This window comes from Talpa europaea, assembly GCF_964194135.1.
Source record: "Talpa europaea genome assembly, chromosome: 13".
Lineage (NCBI taxonomy): Eukaryota > Metazoa > Chordata > Mammalia > Eulipotyphla > Talpidae > Talpa > Talpa europaea.
This window is the reverse complement of record NC_140080.1, coordinates 26442439-26463249: the sequence shown is the minus strand read 5'-3', so window position 1 is coordinate 26463249 and position 20811 is coordinate 26442439. Positions and strand designations below refer to the sequence as shown.

Below are 20811 nucleotides of genomic sequence, written 5' to 3'. Positions count from 1 at the left end.
TTCTCATTTTGTATCATGTCCAATTTGACATGTGTTTAGTGTCACTTTTTAATAGCATTTTTATGCTTTTCGTCAGTGATTCTCCTATTAAAAATGGCCACCAATCATAGTGCTCAAATGCTATCCAGTGTTCTTAAGTGCAAGGATATTGGGATGTGCCTTTCAGAGAAAATACATATTAAGTAAACTTTATTCAGGGATGAGTCATAGTGCTGTGGGCTGTGAATTCAGTGTTAATGAGTCAACAGTATATTAAGATATCTATAAACAGAAACCCACATAAAACAGGATTATGTAATTGATGGGATGATGAAAATGTTGTGACCAGAGGCTCTCAGGAACCTAGCCCAGTATTTCCACAGAAGCAGTGATTGGTGTTCACTAATTCACGTTTGTGTTGACTTTATGGAATATTGTTGCAAGTTCATGAGATTCTGTCATACTTAATTTTAAAATTAAGTAAATATTAAAATATTAAAAATTAGCAGTTAGATACTTTTTAAAGTTTGTGATTATTTGAGAATAAATAATTAATGAGTTTTAGGTAATCGAGAGGAAGAAGGAAGTGATTTGTATGTATGTGGAAGCCGTGAAACCAAGAAAAGCAGGAAGCATGTTTAGTTGGTTGCTGGCTGGCAACTTTGGGTTTTTATTTTGACATCATACATGTCAAAAAAGACTAAATCATATTTACAGGTATTTTACGGTTTCCTTCCTACTGAATGAATCTTTCATTCTCCAAGGACAGACCAGGAAAAGTAAAGAGTCAGATGACTGAAAATACTTGTACTTCTTACAGTTGAAAGGTAGAACATAATCATTGGGGAAAAGAAAACACCATTACTTCTAGATTGTCAATGACAATATAAAGTTGCACATAGTGAGAAGTACATTCTGAGGTCATAGTATGCAGCATAAAAAAGCTAATGTGCTCAGTCATATGTGGTTCCCACATATTCTGGAGAGTAAAAAGTTTGAGAGATGGATTAGTTTTTTTAAGTCCCACCTTTGCAGGAATTACTTAGTCTAGTGAATATATATGACTTTGCTGGCATAAATTTGCTTCAGTGGATAGATAGGTAATATATAGATATTAATGTAAAAATAAAAGAATTACTATTTTAAAAGTATCTTTTGAACTCTTTGGAAGAGAGTAGAGTGCAACTCATAGGACTAGATATTGTCTATGTAAATGCAAAAGACACCAGAAAGCACTTTAATACTTGCGGACTAACCATCTCTTGTGTTGAGTCAAGAAAAACTTGAGGGCCTCCCTGGTGGCGCAGCGGTTGAGTGCTGGGTTGCGAAGCTAACCGCAGCCTCTGCAGCGCCAGTTCAATCCCCGGCTGCTCCCCGGCCACTGGAGGAGGGTCCCACATGGCGTGCTGCCCGCTGCTCCCCTCAGCAGTGTACTTCGGTCCTTCTGCCTGCTCTGCTCCCCGCTCTGGCTCTGGTGGATTTTCACACCCTCTCGCGCTTCTGACTGTACCCAGTGCTCGTATAAATAAATAAATAAATCTTTTTTTTTAAAAAAAAGAAAGAAAAGAAAAACTTGAGACTATTGAGAGTCAAAAGATATAGCACGCTTGTATAGTGTCCTTACTCTTCTTTAGAACCTTAGTGAAGAGTTTCAGCATAAGCAAAAAAATGAAGCTGATAAACTATTGTTATGATTGGATATATGGACAAGCTATTACCTCATTTAGGATATTTTCTATGGTTTTATTTGTAATATATTGAAGTACATTTGGCATAAACCTTAGAAATATACCTGGAAGTGGCTTTAGAACTTAATCTAGTCCTATATTTTAATTTTACATGTAGAGGAAACTGATACTTAACTAGGGAAATAACAGTCATTGGGGTCAGAGCCAGTCCCACCACCAATATATTTGAGTTAACATACAGACCGTTTCTCATGGCACAAGACTGATAACAGGGGAGGAAAGACTCGATTCACTGTCTCCTCTAAAAAGAAGAGGTGTTACATATCCACAATGGAATGCCAATCACTATTAAAAAACAGAAAGAGGTGAATTCTTGTGATTGCATGGATGGAATTGGGGGTGGTTAGGCTAAGCCAATGGGAGAAATAAAAATACTGAATGATTTCAATCATATGTGAAATATATAGAGAAACAAAGCAAAAGAATAGGCAAAACTAAACAAAAACAAAGCCTAGAAATATGACTGTGGAATTGAGGCTACCTGTGAGAGAGACTAGGGAGTGGGAACAATGTATAGAGAGGGGGCTTACTGTTATATGATAAAAAGGGATATGGGTGCTTTGGTGGTGGATGGGGCGTGCTGAGGTACATCTGAGGAGATGTGAACCTTTTCCCTGAATCATATATAGTGCTATAAACCAGTGTTACCTCAATTACCGAAAAAAAGCTTTAGTAATCTAGGAATAAGGGTAAGGCTCTCAACATAAACTTAAGTGTATATAATTCTTGAAACTAAGAATTTCACAATATATTTTCCTCTTTTTAGAACAACAATTTGTAATCTTTATACAATGCCACGAATTGGAGAGCCTGTCTGGCTTACAATGATGTCTGGGACTCCAGAAAAGAACCAGCTTTGCCACCGTTTCATGAAGGAGTTCACTTTTCTAATGGAAAATGCTTCAAAAAATCAGTATGACCTACTCTGTCTGTCTATTTAACCTATGTTAGCTATATTTACTATAATTAGGTATCTTTGTTGTCATCAAACTCGGTTACAAGAGTCAAAGAATCAATCATTTTTTCTGGAATTATTTCATTTTACTCATAATCAAAACAATTCTAAAATAATTAAAAGATAGGTTGTGGAAGAAGAGCATAGTTCATCTGAATGCGAAACAGAAAACATTTTTTAAATTTTTCATGTTAAGTTAAAATTCCTGACGTGTTATAGAATTCTTTGAGGCTTCTCTTTTCCTGCAAACTGTATGTACTTATACTGTTTCATTCAGTAGAAAAGAAGTAAAACTCATATTTAAGAAAGCTGCAGAATTCCGATGATACATTTTTAATGTATTTTATCGTATTGCTTTCTTCTGAAACTTTTATTAAATTCCTAGAATTCTTATGAGTAATTTTTGTGTTTTTATTCTCTTTGATAATTTAACATTTACTCTCTATTATTTTCCTAATAAGTAATTTGGAGGTATATAGACCTGATAATTGATTCATTAATAAGCTGCAGATTAAATACTTTAAAAATCCATAGTTTTCAGATGAAATGGCATTTTCCTTTTGTAATTATAATCAGAAAATAGCTCCTGGTGAATGCTGTCTTTATGAATTTTCTTTAAACTCCTGTCTAAGTGAAGAATTTGTTAATGTCCATTTTCATTGTGGTGCTATACCTATTTTTCCCTTTCCCCTTTTTTATGCCATTTGGTCACATGAGAATATGTAATTTTTACTTTCTTCTGTTACTGCATTTTTGCCTAAAGTTTTATGAAGGCAGGTTGGAATCTGATAGGATGTATTTTGTTTTCAGATTCTTGCCAGCACTTATTACTGCAGTTCTCACCAATCATCTTGCCTGGGTTCCAACAGTCATGCCAAATGGACAACCACCTATAAAAATCTTTTTAGAAAAACATTCCTCTCAGAGTGTGGACATGTTGGCAAAGACTCATCCGTATAATCCACTTTGGGCACAACTGGGTAGGTAGTCTGAAAACCCTCATTTTTTTGGCAGTTCACATGGACTGTCGAATTATTTTATAGCAAAAACAAAAAGAAAGAAAATGCTCTATTTTACCACTTCCATTTTAAAAGATTATTTGTTCTTTTGTGTCTGCTAAATTGTCCTGTCCCAATCTTATGCCTCATTCCATTCCTTGTATAGAACTACTACTGGAACAAGAAGAGTGGGATGATGACTGGCCTGTTAGCAACTTCAGGGTGTTTTGTGTTCGGTACTTTGCCTAGAAAGAATTCGCATTCACCTGTAATAGAATACATACAATTAAATGAGAAGTAGCCCTTGAGATTTCTGTTCTACCTTTGTTTGTTGAGAGGTTATGTAAAATATTTCCTTAGTGCTAGGCCTTAGTGAATAAATGGGTAACAGAGAACAGAGGGTGTTGTTGATGAGTTGACAGTCATTAGGAAGGCACTGTAATGTGAAGCTCCGAAAGCACGCTGTGGAGTCACAATTTTCTTATTTTATAAAGTGGGCATAATAATAGTACATACTTCACAAATTTATGAATAATAAATGAGACAATATATGTAAAGTGTTTACTCCTGGATAACACTTGGTAAATGTAGATGCTATCTCTCCTGCTCTTACGCACTTGCTGTTCAGTGATAGGGAAGGAGGAGTGATTAAGATAAGCATAGTTTGGTAACTTGGTAGAGTACACAACCCTTAGGTTGTGCTAATGAGTGAGCTTGCCAGGCAGAATGTCATATGGCTTATCTATGTAACTTCCCCTTTTCTTCCAGTCTTCTGTCTTTCCTTCCTCTTTCCCCCACTTTTATTTAATTACTAATCAGCATAAAACAAACACATATATAAAACATACACTTAGCTAAATTTTAATATTTATATCAAAGTATACATCTTTTTTAAAGATTTATTTATTTATGCTTAGAAGAGCCGGGGTGTAGGCCAGAAGTGCAGGGCGGGGGTGAGAGGATTCATGAGAGACAGAGCGGGGAGGAGAATGGGTAGATTTACTGAAATACACTGCTGAGGGGATCAGTGGGTAAGACAGGAGAGGTCTGCTGTGCCATATGTGGGTTAGCTCCCTGGCTGGGGATCCAACTCAGGCTGCAGTAGTGATAGTGTGGTAGTGCTGAGACTTAACCCCTATGCTACCAGGGAGGCCCCAAAGTATACATATCTTTGAAAACATCACCACAGTCAAGATGGTGAATGTATCCATCGTTTTCAAAGTTTCCTCATGCCCTTTTGTAATCTGTCCCTCCTGCTCTCCTCACCGTACCTTTCACCTTCCTCTGTACCCAGACACCTATTCATCTATTTTCTGTCACTACAGGTTAGTTGACATGTTCTAGAGTTTGTATAATCATGGAGTACATGCTTCTTGTTTTTGCTTGACCCGTTTCATTCAACATAGCTTTTTTTGTAGTTCACCTATTTTGTATAAATAATTTACTCCTTTTAAATTCTGAGTAGTATTTCATTATATGAATATTATCATACATTTATTTAGATCAAGTAATTCAGTAGCATTTTTTATTTGAATATTTCAAGTCTATTTTCAGTTCTGCTGAGTGCATAACATCAGGTCTGTACAAAGAACATTGGAGGGTATAAAAATAAATAGTATCTATTCCCTTTCCCCAAGAAGTTGACAGGTTAATATTGTTGGTAACATATATATGGACAGTAATATGGACAGGATTTAAAGTGGAAGTATGAGAGAAACGAAATTTAGAGGGAGTTCAATAAAGGAAGCTTACTTTTACACAAGGGAGAATGCTTGGGTGGAAAACTTTGGACTAGCAGAGATAAGGAAAGGAAAGTATATAGCATGAGTAAAGAGGTTAGTGTGTTAAAATCCTGAGTGTATTCAGTGGTCCAGTTTAGGCAGCCTACTTTTAAGTGGGACTTTGGGTGAATAAAGGTGAAAGAGTAACTATAAGAAGATGAACCTACTGTAAAGGTAAAGTCAGACCAGCCATGAAAGAGTCATTTGCCATGGCGAAGAAGTTTCAATTTATTTGATGATTAGTGGGAACTTTGGGAGTAATTTAACAATGGTATATTACTATTACAGGCAGTGGCTTAGCCAGAGGAGAAGAATTTGTCATAGTATTATCTATAGCATATATTTATTTGAAACTAATTTGTATTTGTCCCTTTAAAAGTGAGGTTGGGGGCCTCCCTGGTGGCACAGGGTTTAAGCATCAGCACTATGAAGCTATCCACAACTACTGCAGCACGAGTTCGCTCCCCGGCCAAGGAGCTACCCACATGGTGCAGCAGACCACTACTGTCTCGCCTGCTGCTCCCCTCAGTAGTGTATTTCAGTCAATCAGCCTGTTCTGTTCCCCACTCTGTCTCTGGTGAATCCTCTCACCCCGTTCTTCCCCTGCACCTCTGACCTGTACCCCAGTTCTTGTATGCATAAATAAATCAATCTTAAAAAAAAATAAAAGTGGGGTTGGAGGGTAAGTTCAAAATAGAACTTTTAAAAATGTGTATATTGACAATATTGACAAGTTGCAAACATGGAATTAAATTTAAATTAGTGGCTTTATATTTTCCATTTTAGAGTGTGTTTGGCACTTGTTCATTGATTGGTTTAATTTGGGCTATAGCATAAACATAGAAATGGGATTGGTAACTCCTAGGTTCTCCTCTCCTCCCTTTTAATGGACATAAAAGTGAAAATGGACATAAGAGTGAAAATAGACATAAAAGTGAAAATGAATCATGGCTAGATGTGTTGCCTTTTCTTTTCCTCTTAGTCAGGATGGGCCTCACTATTCCTTCCCTCTATGGTCTACCTTGAGTACCAGGTCCTCTAGAAAATGGAAAGGAAAATGGATTTCTAAAATCATGGGCACTAGTGCGGGGCCCTGGGTAGCACAGCAACGGTTAAGGTTTAGGAATCTGATCAAGAAAGTTTAAATATATAATGTAACTCTTCCAACTCTGCTCCATTCCTTCTTGCCTCTCCTCCCTGCAGCTACTGTGCTTTATCTTCTCTTCATTGGATTAACATAATTCTTTTGCATGTAGTACTTCAGATAATACCTTCCCAACTAGATGAAGTGCTCTGCCTGGGGTGAGGCACAGAGAATATTCTTGGGAAATGTGACTTTTAGAACTGACTCTTTGAGGTTTTAGAATGATGGCAGTTGCTTAAGGAGGAAGCTAGAAAACTTTTCCATTCATCCTTTACTTTGGTTGAGACCATTCACATCATCCTGAATAGTCAGTCACTCACCTATTAAATAACTGAGAGCAATATAATAAGAGTAGGTTATTATAATAATAATATATAATATTATTCGTATAATAAGAGTAGGTTTCTGATTATTGAAATTAGTGGGTTTAGCTGCATGAGTTAGAGGGTGTGTCCATTAACTGATTTTTTCATTGCAGGGGATTTGTATGGTGCTATCGGCTCTCCTGTGCGGTTAGCAAGGACTGTGGTAGTTGGTAAACGACCAGATATGGTCCAGAGACTACTCTATTTTCTTACGTACTTCATAAGATGCTCTGAACTTCAAGAAACCCATCTTTTAGAAAATGGAGAAGATGAAGCCATCGTTATGCCAGGCACAGTAATTACTACCACTTTAGAGAAAGGTGAAATAGAAGAATCTGAATATGTGCTTATAACAATGCATAGAAACAAAAGCAGTTTGCTCTTTAAAGAATCAGAAGAAACAAGGACTGCTAACTGTAACTGTAAATATTGTAGCCATCCACTTCTTGGGCAAAATATAGAGAATATTTCACAACAGAGAGAAGATACTCAAAATAGCTCTAAGGAACTGCTAGGAATTTCAGATGAGTGTCGAATGATTTCTCCTGCTGACTGCCAAAAAGAAAATGCTGCTGATGTTAAACAGTATGGAGATAAATTAAGAACCTGCCTTGACACCAAGTTAGAGACAGTTGTTTGCACAGGATCTGCTCCAATAGACAAATGTGCATTGTCAAAGTCAGGGCTAGAGCCAGCAGAGGAAGCATGGCAGAGAGAGGAATTGCTGGATTCAGATAATCATGCAGACCAAGTGTTGAGATCCACAGGAGTGGTTGTGGAAAAAAAACCACCAGATAAGGATAACCTTGTGACTGCTGCATTTTCTTGTGAGGCAACCCAGACAAAGGTTACTTTCTTGATTGGGGATTCTTTGTCACCTGACTCAGATACTGAACTGCGTAGTCAGGCAGTGGTGGATCAGATCACCAAGCATCACACCAAACCGCAGATGGAAGAAAGAGGGGCTGCTGATCAGCATCAAGAAACAAAACAAACAACTAAGGACCAATCTGGCGAATCTGATATACCAAACCTGGTTTCTGGAGAATCCTGTGACCATCCCTGTTGGAATCCCTCAGACTCAGAAAGCATAAGCTTATTTGATGAATATTTTAATGACGATTCCATTGAAACCAGGACTATTGATGATATTCCAGTTAAAATAAGTACAGAGAGTAAAGAGCATTGCTGTATGTTAGAGTTTTCAAAAAGATTATATACAAAAAATACCAAACAAAACAATGAATTTTGTAAGTGTGTAGAAACAGTTAACCAAGATTCATGTAAAACTTGCTTTCCTCAGCAGGATCAAAGAGATACACTCTCCATTCTTGTCCCCCATGGGGATAAAGAGAGTTCAGAGAAAAAAATTGTTGTAGGGAGTGAGTGGGACATTCCAAGAAATGAAAGTTCAGATAGTGCCCTTGGAGATAGTGAAAGTGAAGATATAGGTCATGATATAAGTAGACAAGTAAGCAGTTATTATGGAGGAGACCAAGAAGATTGGGCAGAAGAGGATGAGATACCTTTTCCTGGGTAAATATAAGATTTTATCTAAATATATACCATTCTTTAACTGGTCTCTGAAGGTTGGTAGTAACAGATACAATAGTCTACACTTTCTTGGTGTTAATAATGTTTATTATCCTGGAACAATTCTTTTATTATCATGTGCTTTTATTCATAGAAAAGATTAAAGGCTAAGCCCTTTGGGCAGACCAGAAGGGCTTTGTGAAGGCATTAGAGAAAAATTATGTTGGTATGTAGGGGATTCTTTACATTTGTATTTCAAGCCATTTAGGAGTGCATTACACTCCTAAAAAGAACTTAAGACTGAACTATACTCTCAAAAAAAATTTATGCTGAGCCTGACAACTTGGGAGAGAGAATCACTGAGAAGATAGAAAATGACTGTTAGAAATATATTTGTTCAAAATTAAGATGAAATTAGGAAATACATACTTAATTCATGGGAGAGATTCATCCTTGAGAAATTTTATAAAAAAGCTTTTAATTTGTTTTTGATGATGACTTTCATAATAGACTGTATTGAGAATGTGTTATAAACACTAGGGACAGCGTTCCTAAAGTCTATCATGAAAGATTTATGCTCACCTCATTTGGAGGTGTCCCATCAGATCCTCTACTCTGTATAGAAAGGAGTGTTGTCTGATTGAGCGCTTAAACTAATTTTTATTTTAGGATGATTTTACTCTGAATATATTTTATAGAAAAGAAATGTACAAGAAATATGGATTAATAGTCTTAACACTTTCTTGGTGCTAAAAATGTTTACTACTAATTAGATTATACCTTCTTTGGGGAACTTTCTTCCAGATCAAAATTAATTGAAGTGAGTGCTGTTCAGCCAAACATTGCCAACTTCGGAAGGTCCTTGTTGGGTGGCTACTGCTCATCTTACGTGCCTGACTTTGTTCTTCAAGGAGTTGGGAGTGATGAAAGGCTCCGTCAGTGTCTGGTATCAGATTTATCTCATGCTGTGCAGGTGAGTGACTTTACTGACCTAGAATTTTTTGATTAGAGATCTTTTAATCAACAGAACTGCTATATATTTTTGGTAACATTTTTTTGGATACAGTCATGATTCTCTAAATTCACCACTTTATATATATTGCCTGCATATTTATACCTGTCATTGTGAAAGCAAGTAGAAAATTCCAGGAATTTATCCAAATAGAAATATGAAATAGAGAAATTATTGTGTGTATTCATGGATCTTCATCAGTTGAGTATTTGTAATATCAAAAAGTTGTAAATGCTTATATAATGGATTATTTTCATGATTTCATTTTCACATTGTTCATTGCTAGTATATAGAAGTATAATTATTTCTTTGTATCTTGTATCCTGCCACCTTGCAAACTCTTATTAGTTCTTACAGTTTTTTGTGTGAATTCCTTAGAATTTTTACATACCGGATTTTGTCATCAGTGAATGGACAGTTTTACATCTTTCTTTCCAGTCTGGATACCTTTTGTTTCTTTTGATGATGCAGGCTAGGACCTTTAGTACAGTGTTGCATAGAAGTGTTAACAGTGAACATCCTTCTCTTTTCCTGATCTTATGGAAAAATAATTGAGTCTTTTATTATAAGTATGGAAGTACTTGTTGGATCCTTGTAAATCCCTTTTATCAGGTGGGGAGAGTTCCCTTCTATTCCTAGTTTTCTTAGTTTTATTCTTTAAATCATAAATGGATATAGGATTTTGTCATATACTTTTCTGTGTCTATTAAAATGATTATGTGACTCTTTAGGTTATATTCACTGATTTTTAGATGTTGAACCAACACTTGGTCATGGTGTGTAGTCTTTTTTCATTGTTGCTGAATTTGATTTACCAAATCCAGTGTGGTGGATTTTAGAGTCTGTATTCATAAAGGATGTTAGTCTATAGTTGTCTTGTAATGTTTCCATCTACCTTTTAATGTCAGAATCATACTTGCTCATTAAATGAGTTGGAAAGTTCCTCCATTTTCTGGGACGGTTTCTGAAAGACTGATACTATTTTTCTTGCGGTGTTTGACAGACTATACCAATGAATCCATCTGAGCATCAGTTTTTAAAATGAGAATATTTTAAAGTGCTAATTCAGTCTCTTGTTACAGTTTATTCTGACTTTATTTCTTCCTCAATTTTGATAATTTTTGTCATTCTAGGAATTAGTCTCATTTAACTGACCTAATTTGTTGGAATGAAGTTGTTTATAGCGGACACTTAATAATCCTTTTATTTTCTTTAAGGTCACTGGTGATGTCCCCTTTTTCAATTCTGATTTTTTTTTTTAAAGATTTATTTATTTATACAAGCACTGGGTACAGTCAGAAGTGCGGAAGGGTGAGCGAATTCACCAGAGACAGAACAGGGAGCAGAACAGGCAGAAGGACTGAAGTACACTGCTGAGGGGAGCAGCGGACGGCCGGAGAGATCTGCGTGCCATGTGGGACCCTCGCCTGGCGGCAGGGGATCAAACCGGCGCTGTAGAAGCTGCGGGCAGCTTCGCAGCCCAGTGCTCGACCCGCTGCGCCACTGGGGAGCCCCCTTTCAATTCTGATTTTTATGATGTGCTTTTTTTTCTTTTTCCCCCCATAAGTTAGGGGAATCCTCCAATGAGGAATTCATTCATGGCTTGACTTATTTGGTAGATATTTTTGGCCCATATGCATCAGTGATTAGCAAGGCATGGCCCAGAGGATAATTAGACCTGCTTTGTGTAAATGAAGTTTTGTTGGAACATGATCATACACATTTATTTACATTCTTTATAACTTTTTTCTACTTCAGCTGCAGAGTTTTGTCAAGTTTGCTGATTCCTAATCTAGTTTAAGGTTTGTCTGTTTTGTTGATCTTTTTAAGGAAACAGCTTTTCATTTTCACTGGTGTAGGGGGCAGGAAGGGGCACAGGGCAGGATCTCTATAACTCAAGCAGACGGAATAAAGGAGGAGAGAGTCCTGGAGCCCTTAGTGGCTTTTGTAGGCTTTTATTGGGGTTTACCGAGTACATGGCATGTAAGGGTGCTGGGGGGCCAGGAGGCTGGCAGACTTCCCAGCCCCCAGCAAGTCTTCACTCTATCTGAGACCTCCAGCGTTTTCTCGTGACCTTGCTTCTCTGCTCTCGTGGTTCTCTCTCTCTGGTAGTTCTGTTCTGCTGCTTCTCTGCTTCTCTTTCACTCTCGTGGTTCCCCTTGACGCCGCCCTTATAAGCCCAGTCTTAGCCCAGGTGAATCCCATCTACATATGCCCACACCCCACTCCAGGTACCCGCCATCAGGCATGCATTTGGGACATCAGGGTTCCATCATCTATCCTAATGGCAGGAGGGCAGAAAAGCCTGATACTTTTTCCTTACCCTACAACTGGTTAAAGATATATGTCTTTTTGTAGCCAATTGTATTTATTTGAATTTCCTTCAGAGTATGCGAGCTTTGGTATCTTTGTTTTTTAACATCAAGCAAAGAGCTTTGTTCAAAGTGATTGTTCCTTAAATGGGCAATGGGATATCTTTTGGTGGGGTGCCAAACCTGTGCTTCTTCAGGAGCAAGCATGTATACTTAGCTGCGAAACTGTAGTAATAATAAAAGTTAGAAAGGAAAAAAGCCATTGGGTTCAGGTGTTGTAAATTGTAGTTTTTTAATCTCAGTGTTATTGCTGGTATTCCAAATGAGCAGTGAAGAGGAAATCTTTATCTTTCAAATACAGAAATATGTTGCAGTATTGAGCACTGTAGAACTGTTCTCTCTTTCTGATAATGGTGCTCTTTACTTAATTATAGCTTTCAGTTTTTATGTGTAAACCATTGGGAGCCAGGGACGTATGTGCCTGTAGTCCTTTTATCACTGTATATATGTTTAAAATGGTTTCCTGCTCTCCTGCTTACCTGTGTCTGTGCAGGTACCTCTCTCTCTCACTCTCTTTTTCCTTAAAAAACTGTCTTTTTAAAATGTAAAAAACAAAACATACTTTTTCCATTGTGCCTAATTATAAATTTTTCTAATTATAAATTTTCTAATTATAAAAGTGTCATTTAGCAAATGTTTGTGATAAACAACATATAAAGACATACAAAATAAAAAGAAAGTCTTCTACATGTTCTATAGTTATTTATAAATATATGGTAAAGAATTTGAGTATTTTTAAATATACTTTGATTTAGATATAGGTGTGAATTTATAAAAGTGTTGTTGGGATAAATGTGTGTATGTATAATGCCTTTTTTGTTTCATTTAATGTTTCTTAGAAACTCAAGTTTGTACCTAGTGGTTTGCTTCTTTTAAACTGTTAGCATCTGGGCCTCCCTGGTGTCACAGGCGGTTGAGCGCAGCACTGTGAAGCTGTCCGCAGCCTCTGTAGTGCCAGTTTGATCCCCGCCTGCCTCCGAGCAACCCATATTGTGAGCAGACCTCTCCTGTCTCGCCCGCTGCTCCCCTCAGCAGTGTGTTTCAGTCAGTCTGCCTGTTCTGTTCCCTGCTCTGTCTCTGAATCCTCTCACCCCCCCGCATCTCTGGTCTATATCCCAGCTCATGTATGCATACATAAATAAATCTTTAAAAAAAAAATCTCTTAAAAAAAAGCTGTTAGCATCTATACTCTGAATATGTATCTTAATAATTAGAAAAACCTAGCACCCATGGCCTAGCACACAAGGAATAGACCCTAAGGCGCTCAAATTAATGCTTGCCACGTTGGGGTAGTTAGCTAGTTAGCACAGAACTTTTATTTTATTACCATTGACTTGTTCATTTGAATGTCTGTCCTATCTATTTTAGAAATGTTTAGTTCTTTCAAGATTAAAAAAAAAGCGTTTTCTTCCAGTTGTCTGGCACATTGTTGTCACTTGTTAAATTCATTGAATAATGATCAGAAGAAGACCGATGAAAAGTAAGTTCTGCATTAAAGAACATTGAGTTCTGGTAATAAATACAAAGTCTCTACCTCTGATGATTTCTGTATGGTAACTCAGTTTTTTTGTTGTTGAGTAAATTACAGTTGGCCGTTGTACAGCAGGGATTTGAACTGTATGGGTCCGCTTATATGGAAATTTTTTTTCAAGTTCCCTTTCCCCACATCCTCCTTAGCCTACTCACTGTGGAAATGATGAGAATCAAGACCTTTATGATCTTCTTAATCATGATTTTCATAATAGCATTTTTTATCTATAGCTTATTTTATTGTAAGAGTGCAGTATATATTACACACACACAAAATATGTCTTAATTGACTGTGATCAGTATGGTTTTGGTCAGCAACTGGATATTTAAGTTTTGGGACGTCAACAGCAATATGTGGATTTTTGACAATGCATGGTAGAGATGGGGAGTCACTGTCCCTAGTTTCCTCATTATTCATGAGTCAACTGTACTTCATTGTCCAATGTTAAAGATTCCTTGGCTGTAGTAGTTAGAATTTAATACTGTTTTTGTTTAGTATTGGTTTACTTCCTCATTTCATTAGCATTATGTTTGAGGACTTCATTTGCTTACCATGAAATGAATTCTTTTCTTTACAGCATCCAGTGTTGGATGAACCAATAGCAGAAGCTGTGTGTATTATAGCAGATATGGATAAGTGGACAGTTCAAGTGGCCAGTAGCCAGAGACGAGTGACAGATAATAAATTGGGAAAGGAAGTACTGGTTTCCAGTCTTGTTTCTAACCTGCTTCATTCCACTCTTCAGCTTTATAAACATAATTTATCTCCAAATTTTGTAAGTATGTGTGAGATTGGAATTTGAGCACTCTGATAACTGACTGAACTAGTATTTGTACCTGCATTAAATACTGCTGTTAGCGTCATCATTGTTTTTCTGAAAGAAATCATATGGATTGAGTGAGTCTGTTCCCCAAAAGCCCATTTGTTGAAACTCCTAATCCCCAGGGTGATAGTATTTGGAGATGGGCCTTTGTGAGGTAGTTAAGGTTAAAATACATCATTAGGGGCCTCCTTGGTGGCACAAGGGGTTAAGACGCAACCTATGAAACTATCCGCAGTCTCTGCAGCACGGGTTTGATCCCCGCTGGCTGGGTAGATACCTACATGGCGCGGCAGACCTCTCCTGTCTCGCCCGCCGTTCCCCTCGGCAGTGTATTTCTGTTGGTCTGCCTGTTCTGTTCCCTTCTCTGTCTCTGGTGAATCCTCTTACCCTCCCGCACATCTGGCCTGTACCCTGGTTCTTGTATAAATAAAAATAAATCTTTATATATATATATATATATATATATATATAAAACATTGCTGAAAAGAAATTAAGGAAGATACACTAAATAGAAAGACATCTCATGTTTATGAATTGGAAGATGACAGTACTACCCAAATTGATCTACTGATTTAATGCAATCTGTATGGAAAATTTCTGTGATTTTTCTTTTAGAAGTAGGCCCTCTCCCCCCTAAAAGAAAAGAAATACACCCTTCCTAAAATTTGCATGGTATTTCAAGGGAACCTGAAACGTTAAAACCACTTTGAAAAAGAACAATAAAGTTGGAAGATTCAACGCTGCTTTCAAAAATTAAAGTGACAGTAATCAAAACTGTGGTATTGACATACAGACATATAGATCAATAGAATATACTGGAGAGTTCAGAAATAAATCTTTACATGTATGGTCAGTTATTTTTTAAAAAGGAAGTCAACAGCGTTCGAAGGGGAAAGGAGTCTTGTGAAGAAACCATGCTGAGAAAATTGGATACACATATGTAAAAGAATGATATTGAATCCTTATGCTATATAAAAAAAGGACTCAAATATTTTTTTTTTAAAGATTTATTTATGCATACAAGAACTGGGCTACAGAGAGGGGATCAGAACAGGCAGATTGACTGAAATACACTGCTGAGGGGAGCAGTGGGGGAGTCAGGAGAGATCTGCTGTGCCATGTGGGCAGCTCCCTGGCAGGGGGTCAAACTCATGCTGCTGTTGCAGATTACTTAACCCCTTGTACCACAGGGAGGCCCTCAAACTTAAATTTAAACCTAACCTTAAGTGCTTCAACTCTGTGAAGAAAACTAGGGGATATATATATATATATGTGTGTGTGTGTATATATATATATATGACTCAGAAGACTATGTGTTGGCATGTGAAGAAAAAGGAACCCTCTCATACTGTTGGTAAGTACGTAAACTGATCCAACCATGTGGAAAACAATATGGAGGTTTCTCAAAATATTAAAAATAAATACACCATATGATCCAGCAGTTCCACTTGTAGGTGTCTACCCAAGAAATGCAAAAACAGTGATCAAAGGGATATATGCACTTGTATGTTCATTGCCATACTGTTTAGAATAGCAAAGTTATGAATGTAGCCTTGGTGCCCAAGGATGGATGAGTAATATTCCACTGTATACAGTCCGCATTTTCTTGCATCTATGAACATATTCTAGTGCATAATATAGCTGAGTAGTTCAAGAAAATGTGGAATGTACACAGTGCAATGCTTACTACTCAACTAGCTATATTTGCTACAATATGGATGGAACTAGAGGGGATTATGCTGAGCAAAATAAGCAAGGAGAAAGACAAATAACAGATGGTTTCACTTACATGTGGGAATTAGAGAAGCAAAACAAAGGGTCATGGAAAACCAAATGAAAATAAACCTTGAAAGTCTGACTGTAGAACTGAAGCTGTCGGAGGGGACAGGGGAGGCAGATGATTCCTGATGGGCTACAGTGGAGGACTGAGTGCTTTGCTGGTAGATGTAGAGGGGTAACATATCTGAGGAGGTGTGATGCTGTGCCTCTAAATCATATACAGTATTGTAAGCCAATGTTACCTCAATGGAAATGAAGAAGAAAGAAAACAGTGGGATAATCTATACCACCTTGGATTTGACCCAAAAGTACAGGCAGCAAAACAAAAATGGATTAACTGAACTTCATTAAATTAAATACTTTTGCACATCAAAGTACAATATCAACATATATATTCTATAGTTTGCATTTTAGTATATGTGCTGCTGAAGCAAACACTATAGTTAGCATTTTATTCTTCACTTAAGGTATTTTCACACTTAAGGTATTTTCCATGAGCATCATGGAAAAATCACACACCACAAAAAAACAATGTGCCAGTAAATCTATTTAGTTGTGTTTTCCCCAGGAGAAAATGGGTTTTTACAGCTGATTTTCTTTGGAAGGGAATTGTCTGACAGAATTTAGTGTTTTAAAACCTGAAACTCATGTTTTTTCTTGAACCATTTTTAGCATCAATTCACATGAAAATTCATCTATTTTGTAAACTCAACAAGTTAATTGATGTAAACAAAGTGTATGTTTTAGTTTTTAATATTCCAAATTAGAACATCTCTATTTTAGTTAGGACTGCAGAACATTCTTTCTGAGCTATTGCAAACTCATTTTCTTTTACTTGTCCACAGGAGAATACAGCCTTTTCTGTATTAATAAATTTGAAATCAATTTATGAGAGGGTTATATTTGTCAAATTTGGAATAAAAACTTTAAGTTCTGGAATGGATAGTTTTACATTTTGAATGTGCATTATGTTACCCAGTTGTACACATGAAATAAAATGGTAAATTTTGTTAGGTATAATTGTCATCTTTAAAAACAAAAGAATGTAGAAGCTAAACTTTGATATGAGCTATGAAAAGATTTACACTTCTGTGGCTAAAATTGCATGCTTAAAAATGTACTCCATTGTGCTGGAATGAATAAATAGAATTGTCAAAAGCATGATGCTCTGTAATTTACCATCACTTAAGAGCTGGAAGCCATTTTCTGATCTGGTTCTTGTTTGCCCTCTATTTGCAGTGTGTAATGCATCTTGAAGACAGGTTGCAGGAGCTATACTTCAAGAGCAAAATGCTTTCAGAGTACCTGAGGGGGCAGATGCGTGTTCATGTCAAGGAACTAGGAGTGGTTCTAGGGTATGTTCATGACTTATTTTCTGACTTTGCTTTCTCGTTGTTTTGTCTTTAAGCAAAAAATTGTTGTTTTTCTTTTAAAATGTCTTTTTCTGTTAGATGCTGGTCACTGTTTACCAGTGGGTTGCTCTATATCATGTAAAAACAGATACCTAACTTTCATTGATCTAAAAGGCATTGTTTCCAGTGCCATTATAGTAAGTTGAGAATATAGATAAAAATGAATTAGCATCTAATTTTGGATGGTAGTATATTATCTACCATTATATAATTAGTCCTTGCCCATTTTCTGTATATTATATCTGTACATTCCTGCAGTTATTGCTGGAAAGCAGGTAGTTATCTCAAATGCTAACTGAAGGAAGAACAGTAAATTGGTGCAAGGCATTGTATAACCCTTTTTATTATATTGTGTGGTCACTTACGATCTGTGGCCACTTTTGTGTGTGTGTGTGTGTGTGAATTATTTCTTGAAATGCTAGTTGAATAAATTAAAACAAACTAGAACTTTTGTCTAATTTTGCTTTGAGGGAGAAAGAACCGACACTGTTAGTAGCCCACTATATGTCAGAAACCAAACTAAATACTTTCATTTATATTATTCCTGTCATCCAGATTGGAAATAGATGATTGTGTGTGTGATTTTTTTTTTTTAATTTAGTTTTTAAAGTAATGTGCATATAACCAAAGTTCACAGTGCATTTTGGCATAAAACTAAAAGTAACAGTCATCATTGTTTTTTCCCCAGCTTCCAACCCCTACTCAAACAATGGATAATGGATTGTTTTATTTCACAGAATTTTTTAATTTATAGAATTGAAGCAAAACAAATTGGTTTATAATAATATATTTTGCATATGAACATATACTAATCTACCTCATTATTTTTATTTACTGTGGCTCTTATATGATGGAATTTAGATTATTTTCAGTTTTATTATTGTAAGCTTGAATGAATGAAATCTTTTAATCTTGTGTGATAAATTCTTTGAAGCAGAATTTTGGGTAAAGGATGTTGTATTATGTTTTTGATAGGTATTGATAGTTATTCTAATAGATAATATTAAATAATGTCCAGAAAGTACTGGAGTAAATTTTTACAAATAATGAAAAATACACTTTTTACTACCAGTTCTTATGGTATTATTTTAAATCCAGGCCAAGTCACTAGCTGAAAAGTGGAATGTTAGTTTTTTTTTGATTGAGCACCTTCATTTTTTATTTTATTTATATATATTTTACATCGTTGTTCATTTTTAAACAAAGTTTGCTTCTCTCTCCCCCGCCACCTTAGGTGTAGTCCCTGTAGAATTTCCTTCACCAATTTCACCCTGTACAATCACCATATAGGGGAACCAAATAAGACATCAGGGCTAAAAAAATAATAATAGCAATACAAAACACAATAAAACACAAACAAGCAGACAATTATAAACCAGAGACAATACTGTAGGGGAGGACGAGGGAGAGGGATCAGAGGGAGGAAGGAGCACAGGGGACTATGGTGATGGAATGTTGTTTTATTCAGATTTATTCTCTAACCATGAATGAGTCCTGAATAACTTATTTTATGGTTACTGGTCATTTTTTACTATAAATGATATCTGGTAGGATGTATTTTTTTTTTAAACAATTACATTCTATTTTTTTTAAGATTTATTTATTTATGCGTACAAGAGCTGGGGTACAGGCCAGAGATGTGGGGGATGAGAGGATCCACCAGAGACAGAGGGGGGAACAGAACAGAAAGACCGACTGAAATACGCTGCTGAGGGGAGCAGCGGGTGAGTCAGGAGAGGTCTGCTGCGCCATGTGGGTTGCTCTCTGGCCGGCCAGGGATCGAACTCATGCTGCAGAGGCTGCAGATTGCTTCATAGTGTGGTTATTAACCCCTTGTGCCACCAGGGAGGCCCAGATGTGTGTTTTTTTTTTTAAAGATTTATTTATTTATGCATACAAGAAATGGGGTATAGGCCAGAAGTGTGGGGGGTGAGAGGATTCACCAGACACAGAGTGGGGAACAGAACAGGCAGACTGGCTGAAATACACTGCTGAAGGGAGCAGTGGACAAGGCAGGAGAGGTCTGCCACAACATGTAGGTTGCTCCCTGGCTGGCTGGGGCTCAAACTCGTGCTGCAGAGACTGCAGATAGCTTCACAGTGCTATGCTTAACCCCTTGCGCCACCAGGGAGGCCCAGTAGGATGTATTTTAAGAAGATTCCATTACTACTTCTTTGTTTATCTTATTTATAGAAATATTTGTCATCAAAAACAATGAGTACACAATCCTAATCTGTTCTATTGTATTTCTGAGATATGGGCAATCAGAAGGTCAATGAGAGGCTTTCTAACATCCATGACTTTGCTATTGGGGTTTAGGGACTTTCGTTTTAAAAAATCTTTGGTTCTGTTTTTTACTAACTGAAAAATTTCCAACCTGCGTTATCTTCAATTCTTAACTTTTCCCTTTGGTCCACAGTGATCTAAACCCTTGACAGCTCAGGTATAGTGACCTACATTGCCTATAGGACTCATCTGGCATTGCAAAAACCTGAATTTTATTTTTTTCTCTTTTATTTTAGGATTGAATCCAGTGATCTTCCTCTTCTGGCTGCTGTAGCAAGCACTCACTCACCATATGTTGCCCAGATACTCCTTTAGCATGCTCAGAAAAATTAACTTTGGTGGAAAGTTTAAGTGGAAGCCAAGGAAGCAGACACACTATCCATTTATGGCATTTTTTTTTTCCCTGTTAGACTTCCTCCTGAATGAATCCGTCACGTGGATATCCTCCATTGCAGTGCATATTTTGTGAGCATTTGATAGCTTTTTCCTTTTGACTGGACTTTTGCAAGGTGGTAGATTTTTAACTAAATGGAACTAAAATAGCATAAATAATTTTGTGGGAAAGCATTTGAAAAAACCAAAATGTTAATGTAAAAATTTTACAAACTGAATAGTACTAAGAAATTTCATAAGATCACTACAATGTTGCCATGATTCATAAATAATAATATATGGCTCATTGTTAAATGGCGCAGAAATACTCATTTTATTAGTTTAATTCTTCTAAAGTACAGATCTGTAAAACTTTATTTTTTGTTTTTCAGCTCAAAATAGCAAATTTCTGGGTATTTCTCAAAGTATTCAAAATGGCCTGTTAATTACAATAAACATAATAATGAGTGTAAATCTGTTTTGTTACCCACCCAGGTGTACATATGTATCTATTTTTTTTTTTTTAAGCAGGGGTAAACTACAAGATTGGTAAACATGCCTTTTTAAGAAAATATATTTTCAACTTGTATTAATTGTATATAATGTCAAAATGTTATTTTCAGTGATTTTTGTGTTTCACACACCCTAAAATATAATTAAAGCCAATCTTTTCTTAAGGCTAATGAATATAAATTCACAAAATAAGTATACTACTTTATAC

The 20811-nt window shown here is 36.5% G+C and overlaps 1 protein-coding gene across 3 annotated transcripts in view; it reads left to right on the top strand.

The window, feature by feature from the left end:
* Positions 1–20103, top strand: part of FNIP1 (folliculin interacting protein 1) — a gene marked incomplete at its 5' end in the record, with an annotated part of 97689 nt that extends 77586 nt beyond the window's left edge. For all 3 annotated transcript variants that reach the window (XM_084252442.1, XM_084252441.1, XM_084252440.1), the window contains 7 exons: positions 2494–2640; positions 3493–3662; positions 7084–8506; positions 9308–9476; positions 13996–14193; positions 17260–17375; positions 19955–20103. In XM_084252442.1, the coding sequence (XP_084108568.1) occupies positions 2494–2640; positions 3493–3662; positions 7084–8506; positions 9308–9476; positions 13996–14193; positions 17260–17375; positions 19955–20033 (2302 nt within the window). In that variant the 3' untranslated portion in view covers positions 20034–20103. The remainder of the gene's footprint in view (positions 1–2493; positions 2641–3492; positions 3663–7083; positions 8507–9307; positions 9477–13995; positions 14194–17259; positions 17376–19954) is intronic.
* Positions 20104–20811: the final 708 nt, after the last annotated feature.